The sequence below is a fragment of the Hyperoodon ampullatus genome, assembly GCF_949752795.1.
Source record: "Hyperoodon ampullatus genome assembly, chromosome: 10".
In the NCBI taxonomy this organism is placed as follows: Eukaryota; Metazoa; Chordata; class Mammalia; order Artiodactyla; family Ziphiidae; genus Hyperoodon; species Hyperoodon ampullatus.
In genome coordinates this window covers 33,963,131-33,985,442 of record NC_136923.1, presented here as the reverse complement: position 1 = coordinate 33,985,442, position 22,312 = coordinate 33,963,131, and the positions used below count along the sequence as shown (strand labels likewise).

General features: G+C 41.2%; 1 protein-coding gene across 1 annotated transcript in view; it reads right to left on the bottom strand.

Moving 5' to 3' along the window:
- The window catches only part of ERC2 (ELKS/RAB6-interacting/CAST family member 2), a gene marked incomplete at both ends in the record, with an annotated part of 849,176 nt that overhangs the window by 285,813 nt on the left and 541,051 nt on the right, over nt 1–22,312 (bottom strand). The window contains one exon of the mRNA XM_079713573.1: nt 11,855–12,015. Within this exon, the coding sequence (XP_079569699.1) occupies nt 11,855–12,015 (161 nt within the window). The remainder of the gene's footprint in view (nt 1–11,854; nt 12,016–22,312) is intronic.

Genomic DNA, 22,312 nt, shown 5'->3' with positions numbered 1-22,312 from the left:
TTTCTAAGATTTACGAATCTACCTGGTCTAGGTCTGCCTGCCTCCAGAGGGCAGAAGGCCTATGTGCAGGGCATAGGCCAGTTTAAAACTCTACTAGTGCCACTAACGTTGGCTCAAGGCTCATAGTATTCCAGGAAGGAGGTGGGCTGCTGGTCCAAGGTGAGAAACTGTAAATGTATGCAGGCTAGGAGTAGACCAGCACTTCTCAACCAAGGGTGATTTTGCCTTCAAAGAGGACCTCTGGAAATATCTGGAGACATTTTTGATTGTCACAAGTGGAGGAGGGGGATTGCCCCTGGCACCTAGTAGGTAAAGGCCAGGGATGCTACTAAACATAGGACAGTTCCCGCAAAAAAGAATATACCAGCCCAGTGTCAGTAGCATTGCTGTTGAGAACCCCTGGACTAGAACAATACTTGCCACAACAATTCCCTCACAGCCCCCCTGCATGGAGGCATGGAAGTGTTCAGGGGAGCAGAACACAGAGCTGGGAGGAAGAAGGGAAAGAGAGGGGCGCCTATCTCTACCACTCCTATAGCCAATCTAAGCCCAGTCCTGTAAATTCAGCTCCCTACGGGTCTCTTGAAATCTTCCACTTCTCTCCATCTCCACTGCCACCATCCTAGGACAAGCTCTCCCTACCCGAAAGACTGCAGCAGCTTCCTAAGTAGTATGCCCACATCCAAATCTATCCTCCACACAAAAGCATCTGTATGGTGTGGTGGTCAAGCATGTGGCCAGACTACTTGACAATGCTGAGAGGTTCAAATCCCACTTTTGCTACGTGACCTTGGGCTAGTTATTTAACCTCTTTGTGCCTCTGTTTCCTCAAAAGTAAAACGAGGATGACAACAGTACTTATCTTAGAGGATGTTGTGAAGATATTGTTTATATTTTCAAAGCTCTTCAAAAGTTTCTGGCACATGGAAAGTATACTGAAATTGCTTTTTATTATTTTCAAATCATAATCTGATCATGTTATTTCACCCCAATGGGTTCCTGTTCTTAGGATAAGTACCAACTATCTGACCATGGCCCCTAAGGTCCTGGGTAGTCTGGCCTCTGCCATCCCTCTAACCTCAATCAATCCTGCTTTCCCCCTTTGTCTCTGTGCTTCAGCCACACAGGCCTCCTGTGAGTTAATGGAGGGCATGTTTCTCCCTTCTGCCACAGGGCCTTTGCACAGGCAGTCTCCTCCTCTAGAATGTACTCCCCAACCTGACTCCACTCCCCAACTCTGGCTCTTCATTTAATGAACTCTCATCCAACACATCATGGCTTATCTTCAGGGAGCCCTTCTACTACCTTTAGGACGCTCTCATGGCTCCACAGACCTTTCCTTTTTTGCACACTTATCCCAGCTGTAATTCTACATTCAGATTTCTAATCCTATAATTGGACATCAGATTGTTCATTCATTCTCTCAATAAATAACTGACTTCCTGGATGATTTGCTTTATGAATGAGTCAGTGACTGAACAGGCGATTGGATCAATGAGTAGGCATGCTGAGCTTGCACCTCAGTCTGAAGTGCTGCATTAGAGCAGTTGCTGACCAAAGATGCAATGTCTTTAGCTTTATGGGAACCCCAAATGCCCTGAGCTTGGATCTAAGGATGTTACCCATGGCCTGGAGGCAGCTGACTTGCGCTCTAGCCCAGGACCTCTAGAATGCTCTCATTCCTCCCATCTCAAGAACTTTTTCCTTGTTCAGTCAAACCAACTTCCCTAAGCCTAAAGAATAAGGGAGGAATATTTTTTCCTTGTATATGGCGGGAGGAGGGGGCTATTTTCATTAGTCCTAAGACTGAGGCTGACTCTGGGAATGTCAGCTTCACATCTCTCTGGGGTCAGGGCAGCAGCAGTCATTCATATTCAAAGGTCATTTGAAAAGCAACCGTTTTTTTTAAAAATCACAGAATGACAGTTTTGTTTTAGTGTTTTGACTGTAGCATCAAGCAATCTGCTTCTTTTTCCAAAATTACTTACTATGGGAAATGTAAACATTTTTTAACAATGCTTTCTCAAATCATCCTAACAAATCTCACACATGTGACCACAGCACCATTGCCTTCCCCACTGTACTGGTCTGGGTTTGGCCAGAAACAGAATTCACCACAGATGAGTCCAATGAGGAGAGTTCAACAAAAGGACTACAGAGGAGAGGTGGGCAGGGTTAATAAAACAAACGTGTTGAGGCACCCAGAAACTGGCAACAAGGGGTGGCTATTACTGCAGCTCAGGCTGAAGGGGCAAAGGAAACATGAGTTAATCCCAGTGGCAGTGGGAACCATGGATGGGGCACTGCTAAGAGGAGCTACAGTCATGAGAGAAGTCCCTACCGCCAGAGATGTGGCCCCAGTGCAAGCAGGCACAGGGAGGAAATTCTCCAGCCTTTTTCTCTTCCCACCCTCCCATCTCCTGCAGTGCCTCCTATAGGCCCTGGACCCAGCCAGAAGTCAGCCAGCAAAGGAACTCCAGCAATGCACTATACAGGGAGCAGCTTCCCAGGGCACAGTCTCCCTTCCCAAAGAATGGAAGGGAGAGCAGAGAATAACCACTTTGCGTACCCGATCCCATATTGCCTTAGAAAAAAACCTCAGAAATGCATTGAAGGGAAAGTTTTACAAGAAAACATCCAGAGATAGAGCCAGGAAGAGAAAGAAGCACCAAGCTCAGGGCTCATAAAGTGAACACACAGACACCATTTTCAAAACAGAACAGAAAGACAATTTAACTTTTAACATAACTGTGTGCTGGCACTAGCTGCAGTGTACTCTGCAAATCTCTTCAACTAAGTGAAGGGTTGGGTGTGAGTAACAACAGATTCTCAAAGAAGTTGGCCAAAGCCTCCTGCAGGTTCAAATTAAGATCCCAGGGATATTGGCTTAACCCAAAGATCAAGTCAAACACTTCATTTCAATTTTCACAATCCCTTGGTTCCCAAATTCTGTGACTGGAAAACAAAAGAGTTTGGAGGTTCTTGACTGGCGGCCTGGTTTCAGCCTATAGTTCTCAATTGCTTTGCTCCTGAAGAATTGAGTGGCCTCCCCTCTACATCTCATTCTCTACGCAAGATTGCCAGAGCTGGGGCTTTCTCCGCCCCCAAGCATGCCTGTGTGTGTCTCCTCCCGCCCCCCCCCCGCCCCTCTCTCTCTCTCTCTCTCTCACACACACACACACACACACACACACACACTCTTCTTCCCAGGTGCTCGGTCTGCCTCCTGCCCAACAGTCAAAATGAGAATCTAGCAAGACAACCATTATGTTGAGAAAATAAAGAAAATATTTTGACCCCTCTCACTTTATAGGGCACCAGAACAGGGGTAGGAAAGGGAGAGGAAAAAGGAAGAAGAGGAGAGAGAACATGAGGAAAAGGAAAGGAAAGGAGGAAGAGAGAAAAAAGAAGAAAGAGGAGATTGGGTGGAAGAGAAGGCAGGGGTGGATAAGGTAGGGGAAAGGAGGAAGAGGCAGCTAGCAAGAGTCAAATTTTCATCAGCATTCATTCATTTTGTTATCAAACTTTTATTAAATACTTTCCAGGGACCAAGAACATCCAAAGCCCTCCCCACCTCCATGCTATGCCTTGTCCTGTAAGTCTTCAGTGACTTGGAGCCTTTTGTTATGATGCCCTCTGTCACTGAGGCTGCAGATCTTGATGTTTCCCCTCTACATCCTCAGGGTTGAGGCTTCCCCTGATTAACAGCTACAGTATATTTTACCTTCACAAAGAAGATACTACAGGGAGGCAGAGAAACCCTACAAGTTGGGATTTTCCCTGAGTCCTGCCCTTTGCAGTTCTGGCAGACAGCTGGCATCTGGGCCACAGTCTATTTCCCATTGATGCCCCTGCTCTGGAATACATTCTCCCACATATGGTCCTCATTTTTCTTCTATCCTTTTTTCTCTAAATGACCACTGCAAGAAGTGGTTCCTAGGAAAAGACATAACTACCTAGTGGGCTGTGATGAAGAAAAGAACAAATGGAAAAGAGGGACAAAGGTAGAATGTAAAAGGGGCATCAATTTATAGGGCTGGCTGGAGGACTGGCCAATTTCATACCCTTAATTTATAATTTATAATTTAGAGTTGGACAAACTGAGGACCAGAGAGATCCAAAGGAACCTGCTCTTGAATTGAAAGAAGGACCACAACTGCCCCCTTTGACTTGCCATACTTTAGGAGGTTGGAAGGCTTGTACGTTCTCTTTCCTGTTTTTAATGGTTGATCTTCCCTAGCCCCCATGGAGCTGCTGCTGTGAAGATGGAGATAACATGAAGTATGGTGCTTGGAATAATTTAGACTCTACAATTCATAAGCATTTAGATTATTTAACTGCTGATTATGATTATTTAAGCTGAAAGATTATACACTCTAGCTCAGAAAATGTTTGTATTTCCATTAAAAACCACCAGGCCAAGGGACCCATTTGACTGACAGTTTTCACTATTAAACTTATATATGCAGTGCATGTTTTTGGCCAGAAGACAGTGTCTCCCCTTGCTTTGTTTTACGATAAGGAAGCTGAGTTCAAAGGCTTCCTCCAACTAGCTGTCTTCCTGCCCCTTCCCTCCCATCATCACCCCAGCCTGCTGTCCTGCTTCCCCAATGCGAGTTGGAAGAAGCACCTGTTTGCCAACTGCCTTCTATTTAATCAAAACTGGTCCCACCATTACAAGACTTAAAATTCTTACAACATCCTGAGTTTTTCACTAGGAGAAAGTGTAATGCAATCTGTCAGTGGTTAAAATCATAGAATGTAGTGTCAAAAAGACTTTGAGTTCCAGGTGTCTGAGCCTCAGTTTCTGCATCTACACAGTGGAGGTAATAATACTCCCCATCTCACAGGAGGTGACATACTCAGCCCCTGCCTGACATGTAATAAGCACCTAAGAGTTGTTCACCGGTAATATTAATCCCATTGGCCAAAGTCTGCATGCAGTAAATAGTACATATGCCTGGGCTAGTTTAATTCTCTGAAGACATTTTAATCAAAGATAGTACAATCCTTAGGGCAGGGAGAGTGAAGGGTTCTTGATTCTACCTAACATGAAATTTAACCACTGATTCTTTCTCTGTAATAGTTTGTGAGACACATCTTTGCTTGGCTCATATATTTCACATCTGAAGAGTTCTATGAAAAATAAATGCAATGTACAAAAGTACAGGAAAATTCGGTTATGGTCCTATTAGAGAGGACAGTGTCTTAAACCAAGCAGTCATTTTTGGCTTTTGGCAAAAGTTCCTACATTCAAATAAAGTTCCTTAAGAGAAGAAACAAAGAAGATTCCAGCATCTCCTAAATATTATTCATGTTCCAGATCACTTATTTAGCAGATTTACTGGTAGAATCCCACACTGAAAGGAATTGTGGAGATCATCCCTCTGTCCCCTTCCTGGGGATGGGAATTCTCTCTGCAGCACCCAGAGCAGGTGATATCCCCCTCCCCCCAGGATTTGCTGACATACCTCAGGAACAACCTCAAAAGGCTACAGAATTCTGACTGGTACAAAGCACTGAATGAAGGAAGACCTTCCTCCTCTTAAAGGATGATTGCGCTCTAGCACAATCATCTGAGGCAGCATAAATCAAGTCCATTTCTTTTCTCTCATGTCACCCCTTTAATAGCTGAAGGGAGAATCTGCCTCTTGGTGTTCTCTAGACTAACACTCCTCACCCATCAGCTATCCCAACCATGATGAGATTTTTCAGGTATTTCCAAACCTGTTCACTCACCACATGACTCTCCCATAGCTTACCAACACTGGTACCCAGAAATGAACTCAGATATATACTGGACATGCATGCATACAAGTAAATATCTGTTAGGAATACTATCTCTAAAAGTATAGTCGCAAAGTTATTTTTAAATGCTCAGTGAGATAACATACCAGTTGACACTTTCTTTTCATACTTCATTTATTTCAGCAAAGACTGCTAGTTGCCCCCAATACCCCACCACCCCTTTCCTTCCTTGGGTTCCCTAAGTGTTAGCTGGACATAGAGCCACCCAGCTACAGTCTGCATTTCCTGCCTTCTTGCATCTAAGTGTGACCATGTGACAAACAATTTCTGTTCACTTAGAACACTGGCTTAGATCGGTGCCTAAGGTGTAGAACAGTCCTTGCAAGCAATGAATGCTCAACAGCTATTTATCGAATAAACTGTTAAATGACTCAGATGTTAGTGGATGGTGTGTGCAACTTAAAGGGCAAGGAGGTTCCCTTCTCCTTTCTCCTGTCTGCTTGCTGGAATGTGGATGGAACGGTTGGAGCTGAGGCAAAAACCTTGTATCATGAGATGGACACCTCTCATGTACAGAGAATAGCAAAGCTTCAAGGTAGAAGGAGTGTGGGTCCCTGGTGACTATGCAGCTACTTGTATGAGCTTCTGGAATGTGGGGTTTTCTGTCCCTCGCACTGAAGCTAATTAGACCACTCCACTATTCTAAAGTTATTTTCTTTGTAGTTAAGTTTTGCTTACCCACTTTATGTACAGCAAGGCTTTTCTCTTCCACTAAAGGCCCTAAGCCACCAAATTCAGGGTGACAAGAGAGAAACAGAAATTTTGAGTGGTAAGCTACTGTCCATCACGTGACTGCCTGCAGCTCAAACCACAATTGCTGTTTAATGAGCAGTTTTTCTCTCTGCCACCCATCCTCAATCACTGCAGGTAACTTAGAAAGCTGAGACAAGCTTCACTGGTTTTCGCTGACTCAATTTACTTTTAGAATTTAGCAGGAGGTAAATAAGGACAGACAGACTAGGACATTCTAGGACACATTAACATAGTATTTAATATATATTTTAAATTGTGCATGCCAAGGTTTTTCTAAACAAACCATTCATTGATTAGAGAAGGAATTGCACTGTAGCCGCCTCCTTATAAAAAACTGTTGAAAGCATGTGGTCAATTGGAATTTGAAGATGGGATCAGTATATGCTAATTATAGTCAGTTTACCTAACATATTATTATGTCACACATTATACATATATGACTTTTACAGCTTATAAATCACTTTCTCGTAAATGCATAATTTCATTCAATCTCCATAACATCTCTTGCAACTGAGTTTATCAATTTTAAGTAACAGTTGCCCTCAAAACTCCTCTCCCAGGCTCCATTTATCCTGTCCAAATTACCAGGCACTTAGGATTCCTTCCTAAAGAAATGTGATTTGTCTTTTCTCATGTTGGCATGAAGTAAAGAATAAATTGATTTTATCATTTTCTGCACCATGCCTCTCCTTTGAAGGGTACTTACCTAATGAGTGACTCTCTCAAGAGAGATCCTAGATCAAAGAGGCCAACAGGATAATGCCTTGGAATAAGCAGGGGTCTTACCTCACTGTAAACTTCCTAAAATAGCCCAGTGTATACAAAGGCTTTTGAGGCTATCTAGAGAAGATGTCTAAAATGCAACAATACCCTGTAAATTAAGATGGATATCACAATGTCATCAGATGAGATAAAGTACAGAGGTCCCCTTAAAATCTTTACATAAGTATGAGAAATCACCTCAAAAAGTCTAAAACACGCACTTCAAATTACATAACTTTTAACCAGCTCTCAAAACCCTTATTCATTCAGTGTTTAATACTAAATGGAACATATCAGTTAGCCTGCCTGTCTGCCTGTTAAATTACTATGCTAGTTTAAGTCGTCTGAGCAAATGCACACAGATAGATTTTAAGTACAGTATCTCATGGCCTTCAATTCCTTTTAGCTACAGATATCAATTTCACCTGCCACAAATTAAATAATTGAGCTTTGGTACTGGAATGTAAGCTCATTAACCGGCATTAATAAAACCAAACATATAGAATGATGTTCTTAATATTATTTTGATAAAATCCCTTTAAGTAGAAGCAAGTGTAACAAAGACGAACCATTATGAAATGTTTTAGTAAGAGGTTTTAGATTTTTTTTAAGTAAAAGCATAATCTTATACACAAGGGAAGGAGAATATTATGTTCTCCTATGAAAATGTATGGTTGGGAACTGTTAGTTCCTTCCGGTGTGGGAATAATGACTGGCAGTTAGAATACAAAGCAATGAAGATCAAACTGGAAAAGGGCATACTGGGGGGAAGAATGCTACACAAGACAGAGTCAAAGGCTCTCCTTTGGGCTCAGTTCCTAAAAGCGTTCTCAGACTATAGGGAGTGACAGGGCATGTCCCTTTTTACCCCAAATAATCATGGCGGTCCTTACCTATGGAAGCAGATTTCTAAGTGGGATTCCAAACATCTTTGGTTCCACAAGAAGCTACTTTATTCATCTACCTATTCATTTATTTACTTATTTATTTGTTCATTCATTTCCTTCACTCATTTTACTAAAATGCAAGCTTGATAAGGGCAGACATTTTTGTTTTTCCACCTAGAACAGTACCTACCACATAGTCGGTGCTCAAGAAATATTTATAAATTTTTGAACTAATTCATCCTTTCATTCCTCAAATGCAGGATTTATAAAATATGGAAGTACAATCTAATTTTGTTAAAAAATAGAGAGCATTTGTAAAGGTATACACCAAAATGCTACCAGCATCCATCTCTGCATGGTAGGATCGAGGTGGTTTTGTTTTTAAGTTTTGCTTCTCTGTTTCTTTTTTCTTTTTTTTTTTCTAAAATGCACACTTTTATCCAAACAAATATCTAAAAGGCTGGCTGTCCTGTGGATGGGGCTCAGGTGAAATCTATGTAGCTCTGAAACAAAAACCAAGACAAGTGGGAAGATTCCATGGAAAGCCACTTCAGTTCCATCTAAGAACAAATGAGCTACCTGCACAAGCCGTGGAACATGAACCACCACCTTATGAGCCCGTGACTTCCAAAGGAAGTGGTCTTCACCAGGGCCTGGTGAATTCCTTATTAGTCATTATGTGAACAGGAGTCTGGCTTACGTAGGCTGGAAGGTTGGACCCAGCTGCTTTCCAATACTAAAACTCCGTGCCTTTTGATTTTGCAGCGAATTTAACAGACACCACCTCTTATTTCAAAATCCCCATTTATGTTTCAAAGCACTTTTACATATGCTGGTTTACATAATTTCAGTTCAGTATTTAAAAAAAAAATCCTGTCCCTATAACAATTCTATAGAGTAGGCAGGGCAAGTATTATCACCTCCACGTTACCAAAGAAAAAACTGAGGCAACCAGAGAGTGATCTCCTTTAACGTTATGGTTGAGTTACAAGACCACATCTTCTTTCTCTTGACTCAAGGCCCCGTCCCTCTTTCCTCTAATACCACAGAGCCTCTCCCATGCTACCAGGGTTGGGAAACTGGGTAGACTTGCCTAAAGCTGCTTGCACAATGCCTGTCAGTTGAATGAAAACCAACAACGCTTGGCACAGAGTGACAGCAGATACAGTGATACATCCAGCTGACTGCTCCCACTAACTTACACTGACTTGGTTAATGCCAAGTAACCAATATGTCAACTCAGCTTAAAAATCAAGATTGACCAAACCATTTGGTTGACCTGAACAGCTGAAGAGGCTGATAAAGCTAATTGGGGTTCTCAGTCAATGTAACTGCCCTGCACCTGTGTCCCCATTGTCCTGGGAAGAAGCCCACTGGTAAGTGGGGCTTCTAGGCCAGTTAAATAGTGAATGAGGTCCATATTGGGCTTAATGAAGCAGGGCTTTGTTACTTTTACCAAAGGAATTAATAGGAATTTTGTATTTATTTTGCAGTGGCAGCAGATTAATAAGCACTTGGGCAATAATGTGGCAATTCACCAAAAGAGGTCTTAGTTAGGTGCTATCTGAAATCATGAAATTAAGTAGGAAAACATACACACGGAAAAAGTTTATATGTTTTAGAAAAATAAACCCAAATTTTAGATAAATGATACTCTTCACAAAGTATATTAAACAAATGACATTTTCATTGGCTGATAGCGCCATTTACACACATATATCATTTTCTGTGTGCCAAGCCCTGCTCTGAGTGCCTCTCCTCACAACCACCCCACGAAAGTCATCACAGGAGGAAACTGGAGGGTCAGCGATGTTAAGGTCATTTTCCCCCAAGTCACACAGCCACCGAGTGGAAGCAACAGGATTTCAACCCAGCTCTGATGACTCCCAAACCAGCATGCTTCACCATTACTTGTTCTCTCAAAACGTTGGAAGTATATGCTCTTTTTATAAACAGGAAATAATGGAAGTTTCCCTATAATGGCATAATAAATCACTCCAGGAGCTGTAGAGTTAACTTGGGAACAGCTGCAGAACAACGAGAGAAATGAGGCTGAGCTTGACACGTAACAACACACAAGGAGGCAGAAGCTGGATAAGTGAAAGAGAAAGAATAAAGGCTGATGGAATCAATGTACTGGTATTATTAATAAACTATTGATCACATCGATAATGTCACAAATGCTTGAAATACTTTTCTTCCTAAGTACATAAAATCCAATCTCCATCATTCAATCTATTCATTGCTTCAACAAACAATTACTGAGCACTGTTCTAGGCAGCATAATTACTGCAGTGACTCAAACAGACAAAAGTTCTGGACTTGGTGGAGGTGACATAAGCTCCATGAGAAAATGAGGTAGTAGAAAGGGAGCCTGATTAGATTTTGGTTTTAATCCTGGCCAGATGTCCTTAAGCAAATTACTTGAAATCTCACTGAGTCTCAGTTCCCTCACCTCTAAACTGAGGATAATAATATCTGTTTTTATTATATCATCTTTTATTAGGAAAAATGAGAGTTTATAAGTGGAAATAAAACTACTTATTCTTTGGTCTTGGAGAAACTGAGGTAGTTGATGAGGAATAAAAAGTTTTGTCCTCATTATTAAATCCTTCAAAATATTTCATTCCATATTTTCCATGATCTAAGCTTCCTGGGTTTAATGTTAACCATGTGTAAGACTTGCAGGGTCAGGATAAGGTTATTCTTCCATACCTAGCCACCAATTTCAAAGTCTATGTTACAGGCTTAAGATGCCATAATTCTGTACATTTCCCCTTACTGTGGAAGGAGGTTGGATTTAAATTATATTTTAGTGATTATTTCATTTTAAAACTTACAGAGGGAGATGCTGCTTCTTGCCTATTTTTTCAGAAACAGATCCACAGCAATTGATTATCTCTAAAATCTTTGAGTAATTACCTTTACTATGTTTTTCCATGGTGATATTGTTTCATTGTAAGAATGAAATAAAAGCTAGGTAAAGACAGGTGTGTCACAGGCCTACAGGAATGACCACTGCCAGACAAGCAGCCGTACCTTATTGATTAAATCAAAGACATTTGTTCCAGTCTCCCCCCAGCCCTTACCTACCCAAGGAGACAGGGGGGCAGGGGGATTTCCAAGCCTGTTTTTATCGGCCCAGCAAATCAGAGTCCTGCTTTCTAAACAAAGAGGTGCCAACCTTGAGACTCTACGAACGCCAACACAAGCCAGGCATTGTACACAAGTGAAAAGAATATAATTAGCAAAGTTATAGTTACAATTAGGAAATACCTCCTCAGAAAAGTTTCCACTTAACTCTGAGCAGGACTTAAATTACCATTGTGCTTAAGAAGGCCTCTGTCCCTTGGCCAACTCAGACCTTTTCAGCAGATCTATTAGTGCCGTCCACAAAACACAGAGGCGCAAAACCTAATGTTGGATTTTTTTTTTGAATAACAGATGTGAGACATGTGCAAATTGAGACATGGAAGCTATAATTCAAAAAAAAAAAAAAAGAAGCGTAGTCATGGAAATAAATAGTCAAGTGTTAGCTAAATTATTATTTCTCCAAGCTTTCTTCCTCTTCTCTAGCCTTCCCTTTCTCATTCCTAAAGAGAAGTTAGAAAAGAGAGAGTAGGAAAGCAAAAATGGGTACTCACTTCATCTCCAGGATCTCCTCCAGCTGTTTTCTCCTCTCTATCCGGAGGTTGGCCAAGTGTGCTTCTTTTTCAGCCAGAGACTGCTGCGTGGAGGCAAGGCGAGCCTTGGTGGCGTCCAGTTCCTGTCTGGTCTTCTCCAGTGCATTCATCAGTTCCTCTATCTGTAAAGCACATGGAACGCAGTGTGTTATTTCTCCTCCATTCAAGCACAAGGCACTTCGTGCTAGCCTATGTTCTGACAATAGACACAAAGGAAATAAAGCCATCCTTGAACTGGGCATTGTATCCTGGCATCCACTCTTTCTTTGTCACTAGTTAAAAATAAATATTTCAAACACAAGAAGTGTCTAAATTTCTCAAGGTCCTCATTCAATTGGATTATCCACTAACTTTTATAGAAACTATTTAATATATTTATTAGAAGTGGAGGGTGAGTGGCTTGACCCAATTTCAACCTGTTTGGCAAAAATCTCAGATACTGCCTCACTTCAGTTGGCTGAAGGCAACACTCAAAACGCATTTTGCCCGGCACAATATACTCCTGTGTGTAGGCCCCAGAGTATTCTGACAGGAAGTTATTCTATGTGTTTCAAATTCATTCATGTTTTAACCTATCAAAGCCTTGTTTGGCAAAAGCGATTTGGTGTCCAAAGGGCCTCAGGGGCCTCCCTCTCACCTCACCTCCCTGTTTCACATTCAGGAAGCAAGGTTTGGTCAAAGGTAAACAGAATTCCAGCCACAAAAGGTTCAAGTTTGGTTTGCCCCTTAAGTTTGAGAGGGTTCTAAACTTGAAATAAATGACATGTAACTTTTATAGGGTGCTAATACACCATAGAAATAAGCCAGACTATCAAATATCCAGGGTTTTCAGCCAGGTCCCAAAAAATTGGACCAGGGAGCCCCAAGGCAAGGCCTTATCCTCCCCAAACCACTGGAGGCTTTTAAAAGCCAACACACAACAATGAGGGCTGATGTTTATGGTTTTGTTCCAGAGACTTCCGTGGAGCAAGCTGGTGAAATGCCATCTCTTGCACAGATGCATGCTGCATCCACCCTGCTGATTTAAAACCACGGTTTCAGGAAGTTTCTAGGTTCCAGGGTTGATGTTTGGGTCGCCCCTTCCAGCTGAACTTGGCAGAATGGGATCATCTATCACCAAAGTCAACAGAACGCCCTTCAAAACTTGTCAATGATATGTTAAGTTCCAATTCATAAAGACTTTCTACACAATTTCTGCAGTTTTACACGGAATGTATTCAGAATAAGCATTATAGTTCACATCCAAGGTAAATTACAGGATTTTAAGATTCAGGAAACCCTCCATTTTGCCCTGATAGAAGGAGGAAACTTGATGGCCATGTAACGTAAATAAAAGCCAAAACCAAAAACAGTTTAAAAAGCAAGAAACATAAACGATAACCTATAAAAGTCACAGAATTACACATGTTTAATTGTAGGATAAATAGCATTATTCTTTAACTTCAGAAATATACAAAATTTAAAAATTAAAAAGCAATTAAACTTTTTAGTTTCTCATATAAGTTCATAGAATATCATAAATATAACTAGAAGCAATACTTGATGAGGCTGAAGCAGAGGTGGTTTTTCTTTTTCTTTTATTTTGTCTTCTTTTTTCCCCTATTGTTGATATACTCAATAGCAGTGTTTAAAAAAACATATCAGTATTATGGTCATTCCACGTGCCAACTAAGACAAAGTCTGTGTGACCCTCCATATGGGATGGCCTTTGTCCTCATGACCCCGTTTCCTTTCATAAATTGTTCTTTATCCCAAATGTACTATTTATCTCAGAGAAGAGGAAGAGTGTTGAGGATTCTCACCTGCTGAATCTCTTTCTCATTAATTGAACTGACCTGCTTGCAATCTACAGACACAGTATGCTACTCAGCTGGGTTTCCAAGTTCTTAGTTCACCTGCCACCTGACTGCTTAAGGCAGGCACTAACTAGTTTTATACTAACCCAACTTTAACAATTACACCTTAGAGTAATGACTTGCAGGCTGCCCTGGTCATTTCAGCAATAATCACATGGAGAAAACCTGGACACCTGAGAGATGTAATCCAGACTTTCTTTTACTGATGGAGATGCTTTTGGCTTCCAACGTCAATAATTCTTATTTTGAGGTGAGGCTGCTATTTTCAACACCTTGGAAGCAGAGTCTCAAAATAGCTTCCCAGGCCAAGGCCTTTCACTCCTCCTAATTCACCTGACCACTAAGGACTGCACACTGGACCACCTGGGGCACTGGCCTCAGATACACTGTTCTAGTCTTCGCACAGCCACTGTTTCTACCCGTAACTTTGTTCAAATAAGCACTTGATTCTTGGCGTCTCAGTTTCCCAGATGATGCCCATGGTACCTCCTGTGTTAGATGTTCTAGAGTTCTGCAAACTGTTTCCTCTGCTACCAAAACAGGAGCATTAGAAAGCAAGAAATGTTTCCCCCGCCGTGGTGGCCATCAGGGTGGTTCACAATATTCTAGTTCCCCCCCTTCCAGGCACATGGTAGGACAACATTTCCCTCTCCCTTTAAGTTGGGTGAGGGTTTGGCCAAGAAAATCATTGTCATTTCCAGAGAGAAGCATTTAAGTACTAGCAGTCAACCCCAACCTTCCCCTTTCCCTGCCATGATGAGCATAGAAGCATGTTTCAGATGATGTCTCCTTCAGCCTGAGTCCCTGAGTGACCACAATGAAGCCCAAGGCCAACCCACATCACATAAGCAAGGTATGCACCGTTGTTGTACTACACCAAGAGATAAGGGGCTCTTACCCCCAGCTTGACTTGGGCTGTCTTGACTGATGAACTGTCACACTTCTTATCAAGTGCTCTATAACACCTGCCTCCATCTCCCCCCCACCAGTCCCCTCTCATCAAGAGGAAGTGCTTCTTATTCTTGCTATCCCATGGAAACTCTACCTTTGCAGGCCACTGGTACCTTCCTTCTTGCCATATGTCTTTTCTTAATGTGTAGTCTGCACAGCTAAACAGTTCCCCAACTTCTTCCCCTCATTTGAAGTAACATTTTAGCTGGCTATGTATATGAAACTTATGCCTTAAAAACTACCAGATTTGAATCATGTCTCCATCACTCACTGTATGACTGACACAAGTTCCTTCATCTCTTTCAGCTTCAGTTTCTTTATCTGGAAACAGGAAATTATGTTGCTTATTCTATTAGATGTTTATGGATAGTAAGTGAGATGATGTAACCTATAAACCATTTATTCTAATTGATATCAAAATAACACTTTTTCTTATTATAAGGTACACGCATACAGAATCTAAAAGATACAGATATGAAATTTTTAAATGTTTCTTTTTATTTAGGTTAAATGACATTCTTTTTAGCTAAGATCACCCAAAATCCCACCACATGGAGATAAACACTCTAAACAGTTTGTTTTAATTTCCCCATCTCTCTCTTTCTCTATTTCTGTGTATGTATAATTGAGATGCTATATATAATTTTCTAAATAGTTTTAAATAAATGTATCATTACAAAGTTCTCCTTCTCATTAAATAGTCTCTCTGAAACATGGTTTAATGGGTGAGTGGGGATGTATCCATTCCCCATTTTCCTAAAAGCCAACCCTTCCCTTGGGCTCTCGAAGCTCTCCTAAATTGATAATCTATCTCCCCTGTTTCTTTTGCAAATTCTTCACCTTCCTGCAGTCGATAACTAGACCTTTCCCCTTATGACTCTGTCCCAGAGACATTTTCCTCATCCATGTGGCTACTCAGGAGGAGGATTGAGATTTGTCTCCACAGCTCTCAACTCTGATACTTTTCCAACCTTTGTCTCCTTTTATTCACTTAACATCTTTCACATATACTGAACCACCCATTGATTACTTCTGTTTGGATGTCATAATATCACTTTAAATTCACAATGATCCATGCACACATAACTAAAACCAAATCCCTACCAGCCATCCCAGCCCTCCCCACCTGCCACTCCCTAACACATTGGTAGCCCTGACCTTTTCTCAGTCACTCATGTTTAAGATCTCAGAACCACATTTGTCTCTTCCCTCTTTTATTTTCTATTCATCATCAAGTCTTATATCTCTGTTTTAGAAATACATCTTGGACCCATCATCCCTTTCTACCATTATTTTTGATGCTTCAAGCTTGGATCCCTTCCCTTCCCACATTTCTGATAGGATTGAAAATAAGTGGGTGTGTTTGTGTGTATTCCTAGCCTTTGTCTCTAGCCCTACCCTAAATAAGGACATGGCTTTGCCTGATCAGCTTCTCCCCTACCAGAGTTATCTCTCAGCCAGTTCTGTGCCTAGATTTTAGGAAATGGGTAGCAGAGTGAACCTGTAAAACTGAGTGCAAAAGTATAACACTTTTAAGGGCAGGCTACAATGATTTATATAATAAAAAAGAAGGAGATACAAGTGAGAAGAGAAAGAGGAATAATGAGCCTGGAGATAGGGGACACAGGTTTTGTTTTAAGGGCAGAATAAGATAATTGAGAAGGAAGAGAAAAAGGGAAGGGGAAAAAAGTTGCTAGGAGTTATTCCTGGGGTTCCTTCAATGTTTTCCAAAGATACAAATTGAAGGTTAGACTTCCCTTTTGATTTTTTTCAGCTGTTTTGACTGTGTGTCTCAATGTGACTTTGAACTGGGCCCTGTGGATTTGGGATTCAAAGACGTCTCACAGGATTTACTGTTACAACTCATCTCCCTACTGTCAGGAAAATATGCCTAAACCATCCATATTTTGTCAAAAATATCATTGGTCTGGTTCCAGTATCTCAAGGGGCTCCTGAAATACCCAAAGTAGTTGTCTTCAGACTGTGTTCCCTAGTGCACCAGGGGTTCCAAAAAGGCATCTGGGAGCTGACAGACAGATCAGTGGAGGGGGAGGAGGAGAGTGAATGAGCAGAGATCTCCGTCCACTATCTCACATTCAAAGGGAGTTGTTCTACTTTGTTTTATAGATAGCATTCCACTTAAGATTTAATTTGAATTTTTAAAATTTTAAGTATTTTGAAATACTGAGAATGGTTAAAATCATGGATTATGAAACCAGACTGTACTAATAATACCTGCTTTATCACTTTTTAATTATAGAGCCTTGGGAAAGTGTCTGAGTTTCCTCATCTATAACAATGGTATGTCTCATAAGCGTTACTGCAAGTATTAAATGAAGCAATGAAAGTAAAGCTCTTAGTGCAGGGACTGGCAAATATGAAAACACTTAGTACATTCTTAACATAAGAGATAAGCACAGCATAGTGGTTACAAACAGAACTTAGGAGCTAGCCTACCACTAACTATCTGTGTCCTTCTGAGTCAGTTATAAAAGTCTTCTGGGGCTTCCCTGGTGGCGCAGTGGTTGAGAGTCCGCCTGCCAATGCAGGGGACACGGGTTTGAGCCCTGGTCCGGGAAGATCCCACATGCCGCAGAGCAACTGGGCCCGTGAGCCACACCTACTGAGCCTGCGCGTCTGGAGCCTGTGCTCCGCAACAAGACAGGCCACGACAGTGAGAGGCCCGGGCACCGCGATGAAGAGTGGCCCCCGCTTGCCACAACTAGAGAAAGCCCTCGCACAGAAACGAAGACCCAACACAGCCATAAATAAATAAATAAATAAAGCAAAACTGTCAAAAAAAAAAAAAAAAAAAAGAAAATATTAAAAAAAAAAAAAAAAAAAAAAGTCTTCTGAGCCCAGGTTTCTTCCTTGTGATGTGGGAACGTAGCTCAAAGGGGTTTTGTGAAGATTCAATGGGTTAACGTGTGTGATGCCCTAAGAACAATGCCAAGTACTTGGTGCCACAGAAGTGTCAGATCTTGTTAATAAAGTGCCAGTAAGTATTCAACCCATTTTATGTTTGCTTATTACTGAATTCAAGATTTTGTGCTTGGTGTCACCTACCGTCAACCACACACACACACGTACACACACCCCTGGAATGCCCTATACCAACCCCTCCAATTACTGAAATCGTCTCTCCTTTAAGGCTCTGCCACAGGGCCCTGGCCTCCTTCACAGGTACAGTGATTACATCTGGAGCTCTGAAAACAGGCAGACCTGGATCAAGTTTTGGCTCCACCAACAGCATCTCTGTGACCTTAGGACAATATTAACCCAATGTTTCCTAAACTCTGTTGCACCTTTGAATCCTTTAGAAAGATTTTTAAAATCCTGATGCCATGGTAACACTCCTACCAACTAAATTAAAATGTTTGAGGGTAGGAGTCAGGCATCAGTATTTAATTAAAGATGCAGATGATTCCAAAGTGATGCCAAAGTGCAAACTTGTCTGGGAACCCTGGACATTTGCTGACCTTTCTCTTAGCCTGAAGGTCCTCCTCTATAAAATAGGGAGGAGACAGAAGCTACCACACAGGATTGGCATGAGTATAAAGGGAGATAATACCCATAAATCATCCAACTCTCTCTGCTAGAAATCCTGGAAGTGTCCAGTGTGTGACAGTTACCACTGTCCCTAGTATGGGTTCCTGGCCACATTATTTTCACCCAACCCAAGTGCCTTCAGTTCTTACCGTCTGCACCTGACTTTCTCCCACCTAATTAAACACCACTTCACATTTCTGCACAAATATTTCATGTGTGTGCTTAGTTGCTACAACTGGATTGTAATCCCCAGAGGGCAAGGACCACATCTCTGTTCTCTTTGTGGAAGGCCCTTCAGCCCCGACACAGAACCAGTGTCCACACTCAATAAATACCTGAGGAATGAGAGGAAGGGGAATGCAAAGATGTGATTCTGAAACACCTTCCTTTGACCCACTTAGTGCAATGATGGATGAACTGTAAGTCCGAACTTGATACTTTCCTACCCCATAAATCAGTGGTCCCCTTGCCATCCTCACCAAATGCCCTTCAAGTTCTTGCTCTCTGTTTGCCTCAAGCACCTTCTCTTTGCTATGGAGACAAGAGGGCTCAGTTACTCAGCTCCTGAATGGATGGAACCCCTATGCTCAGTGCCACCCCATCAGCCACCAAGAGCACCAGGAACCCGTGAGTTTCGAGGTGGTACAATAAAAATGTCCCAGGCTTTGAGCTGGGGTCGAAGCAAGCAGCTTTTAATCCTGCTCTGCATTCTCCCCGCTTTGCCCGGGACCTGGGAGACGTGCAGTCCTTTCATCATTCCACCACTTCGTCTCACTGGGTGTCTCCTACGTGCCAGGCATTCTGCTAGACGCAAGCAACAGGCTCATCCTCAGAAGCTGTCTGGTTTGGCAGGCAAGCTTGAATCAAACAACTTTTAAATTACAATAGTGATTAAAAGAAAAAAACTGTTAAAGGAAAGGACTGAGTGATGAGCAAGAGTTAAACAAAAGGCAGTCTTGCCCTAGGCCTCATGGCCTACCTCCCTAAGGCAGGTAAGTGGGAGCGGCCTGCTGAAGAGGAGGGAAAAAACATGTGCTGGGGGGCCCAGGCTGGGGGCCATGTGGTTCTGTTCATTAGGGAATTGCTACTTGAAGAATCACAATGATTATGAGCCAATAAACACTTTTGAGAAGTCCAGCAGGAAAGCACCCATGTGTCTCCATTCAACACAGCATTTGCTTATTTTGGAAGCATATCTATTGATAATTCACCTGACAATAATATTTCCTGGGGGTAAAAAAGTTTTAGAAAGGCTGTTTTATTCCTAAAAGGCCATCCTTGATGAAAAGAGATTCACAGCAACCTCAGAAATCTTCTATAATACTTAACATGTTCCACTTAAAAGAATTTCCTAAAAGGTCCCAAAATATGGTAAGACTGAAATTCTGATCCTATATCTAGAAAACTAAGATTACATTTTAAAATATATATTGGTTTGGTGTTACATATCTAGAACATAGTAATTAAAGGTTTCTTCAAGCTAGATGACTACTTGGTCTCACCAATTAAACTAAACAAAACGAAAACCCCCAAGTAATTGTGTGTTGTTTCTGATTTTATTAGTCATCCTATGTGGAAGATTATAAAAACTCTCTTATAAAATGGTTGAGGTACAAGGACTATTCAAATGTATTTGAATAATTCTTAACTCTGTACACTTTAAGAAAAATGAAGCTATCAAACGAATTTCTAAAGAGTCTAATGCTTACACCCAACTCTGGAGGAACTGTCAGAACTTTTAAAGTGAATAGTGGAGCTTTAAAACAATAAAATAAAAAACCTGTTTAAGACCTTAAATCATTAACATGTGTCAACTTAAACTTACATATACATTTGTGTTGTTTAACTAAATATCTGAAAACCAGCTTCTCTCTCAGTTATCTGCCAAGAGCCCCACTCCCTGTTCTGTGTTTCTTCCTGACATGTGGCAACATCCAGTGCTTTTCAAGAGGCTCACTTGGCAAGAGCTGATCTTCAAATATTTTGATAAAACAGTTTGTTTCTTAAATTATATGTCAGTATTGAGTTAGTATCTATTTTGTGTTAATGATGTGGAATTTTAAAACAGCTTTTAAAACCATATGTTAAAAAATACACAGGCTCTTCTGCCTTTCCCCTTACCATCCATCCTAGTTTTCTGTCTTCGCTACATCCTGAGTGCAAGAGGATGGTAGTTTTCAGTCTGCACCAGAACACAGAGCCAAGGAAATCCCCGTATCCCAGGTTACAGCAAAACTGGAATGTGAATTGGTCCTGTGGGAATAGCTGGGACTTGGCCCAGCTCTGCTCTGGGCACAGAGGAGGTCACACTAAGATCAGAAGGTAAAGATAAACGCTGAAACCCTCCCTCCTCAACAGCAACAACTTCTTAGACAGTGATGCTGTGAGCCGAAGGATCTGTTAAAACAAGGACTACTAATCTTATTTTTCCAATTACTCTTATCTGACATTTCTATCTCCACCTCCCTCCCACCTCCCCACTGCTGCCTTAGAGTGACACCTTTTGGAAAAGGTTGAAACTGAAAATCCCCAGATTGCTTTCTGCCTGGACCTGGCTACCCTTAAGATTGTGTTTGGGATTTGTTTTTTCCTCACTGAAGTTAAACTTCTGGGAGCTTTGCTTAAACGTGTCACCTCTGATCCTTCAGCTGCAAACACATACGCACATCAAGTGAGGGTGTTTGGGCTTGAGCTCTTCGATTCTGACTACAATTTAAACCCCCCCTTTTCCCCCTACTCCCCCAAGGCTTATTGACAAAATTTCACATCACAATAAAGGATGGATGGAGAAGAAATGTGTAAAATACATACATTCTGACTGAACAGATTCTGTGTTGGAGTACAGATGAGTAACAGTTTCTCCAGAAGGCCCTTGAGCACTCTTCATTCCAGATTGGATTTGGCTCAGTGGAACCTCCCTGAGAAAAAGGCTGTGAATATACACTTCTGTGTATGTCTGGTGCAGATACTTACTGAGCAACTGGGAGGCGTTTTTACTTTATGTGTTCACAGTTCTGAAGCACAGCAAAGAGCTAGTTTTTTCCCTAATAGAGTCTCACGTTCTTGAGAAGCAGTACAGAGAGTGGCTAACTGTGTGGACTCTGAAGCCAGAGGGCTTAGGTCCCAAACAAGATCCAGCCACATGCTGACCCTGAAAAAGGTACTTGAGCTCTATGTGCATCAGTTTCTTCCTCTGTAAAATGTGGATAACAGCTGCACCTCCCAGAGTCCTTATGAAGAATACTTGACTTACAATAGTTACATGCTTGGCACACAGAAAGTGCACGGTAACCTGTAATCATCAACAGTGATGTTAGTTTGAACACTAGCTCTTACTTTTCAGCCTATGAGAGGATGAGTAAGCAAGAGAAAGTGCTGAATTTCCATTTTCTTACATTTTCAGAAAGACAACACTTTTCACCTTCAATGGAACGGCGAAATTTTTTACTAAGAAATCTATTTATAACAAACCAAATTAATCACCCACAAAATATGCTAAATCCCAAACACAATTATAAAGGAACTCATGAAGATATCAGAGCAGCATGGTCCCATAAAACTTCCTGCAATGATGACAAGGTCCTAATTTGCACTTTCCAATATACATGCCACTGCTACATGTGGCTATAGAGCACTGGAAATATAACTGGTACCACTGAGGAACTGAATTTTTAATGTTATATAATCTTAATTAATTAAAATTAAAATTTCAATATCCATATGTCTAGTGGCTACTGTATTGGAAAGAGACAGAGCATCAAAATTTTACAACTTTTATTGTCCAACGGTGATGTTTAGAAATTATTTCAATTTTTGTGGAAAGTGTTTCTTTTTTGAAATATGAGAAAAACTTTTAATTTCCTTTACATTCAGTGTATCTCATGAATTAGCATTTGACCCAGTGATTTCACTTTAGGAATTTATTCTAAGGATATAATAAGGGATGTGTCCAGAGAAATTTATTCCAAGGATATAATAAACATATTCATCAGTGTTGTTTATAAAAATCAGAATAAAAAGTATGCATGTGTGTATATACATATTATATGTATAGATATACACA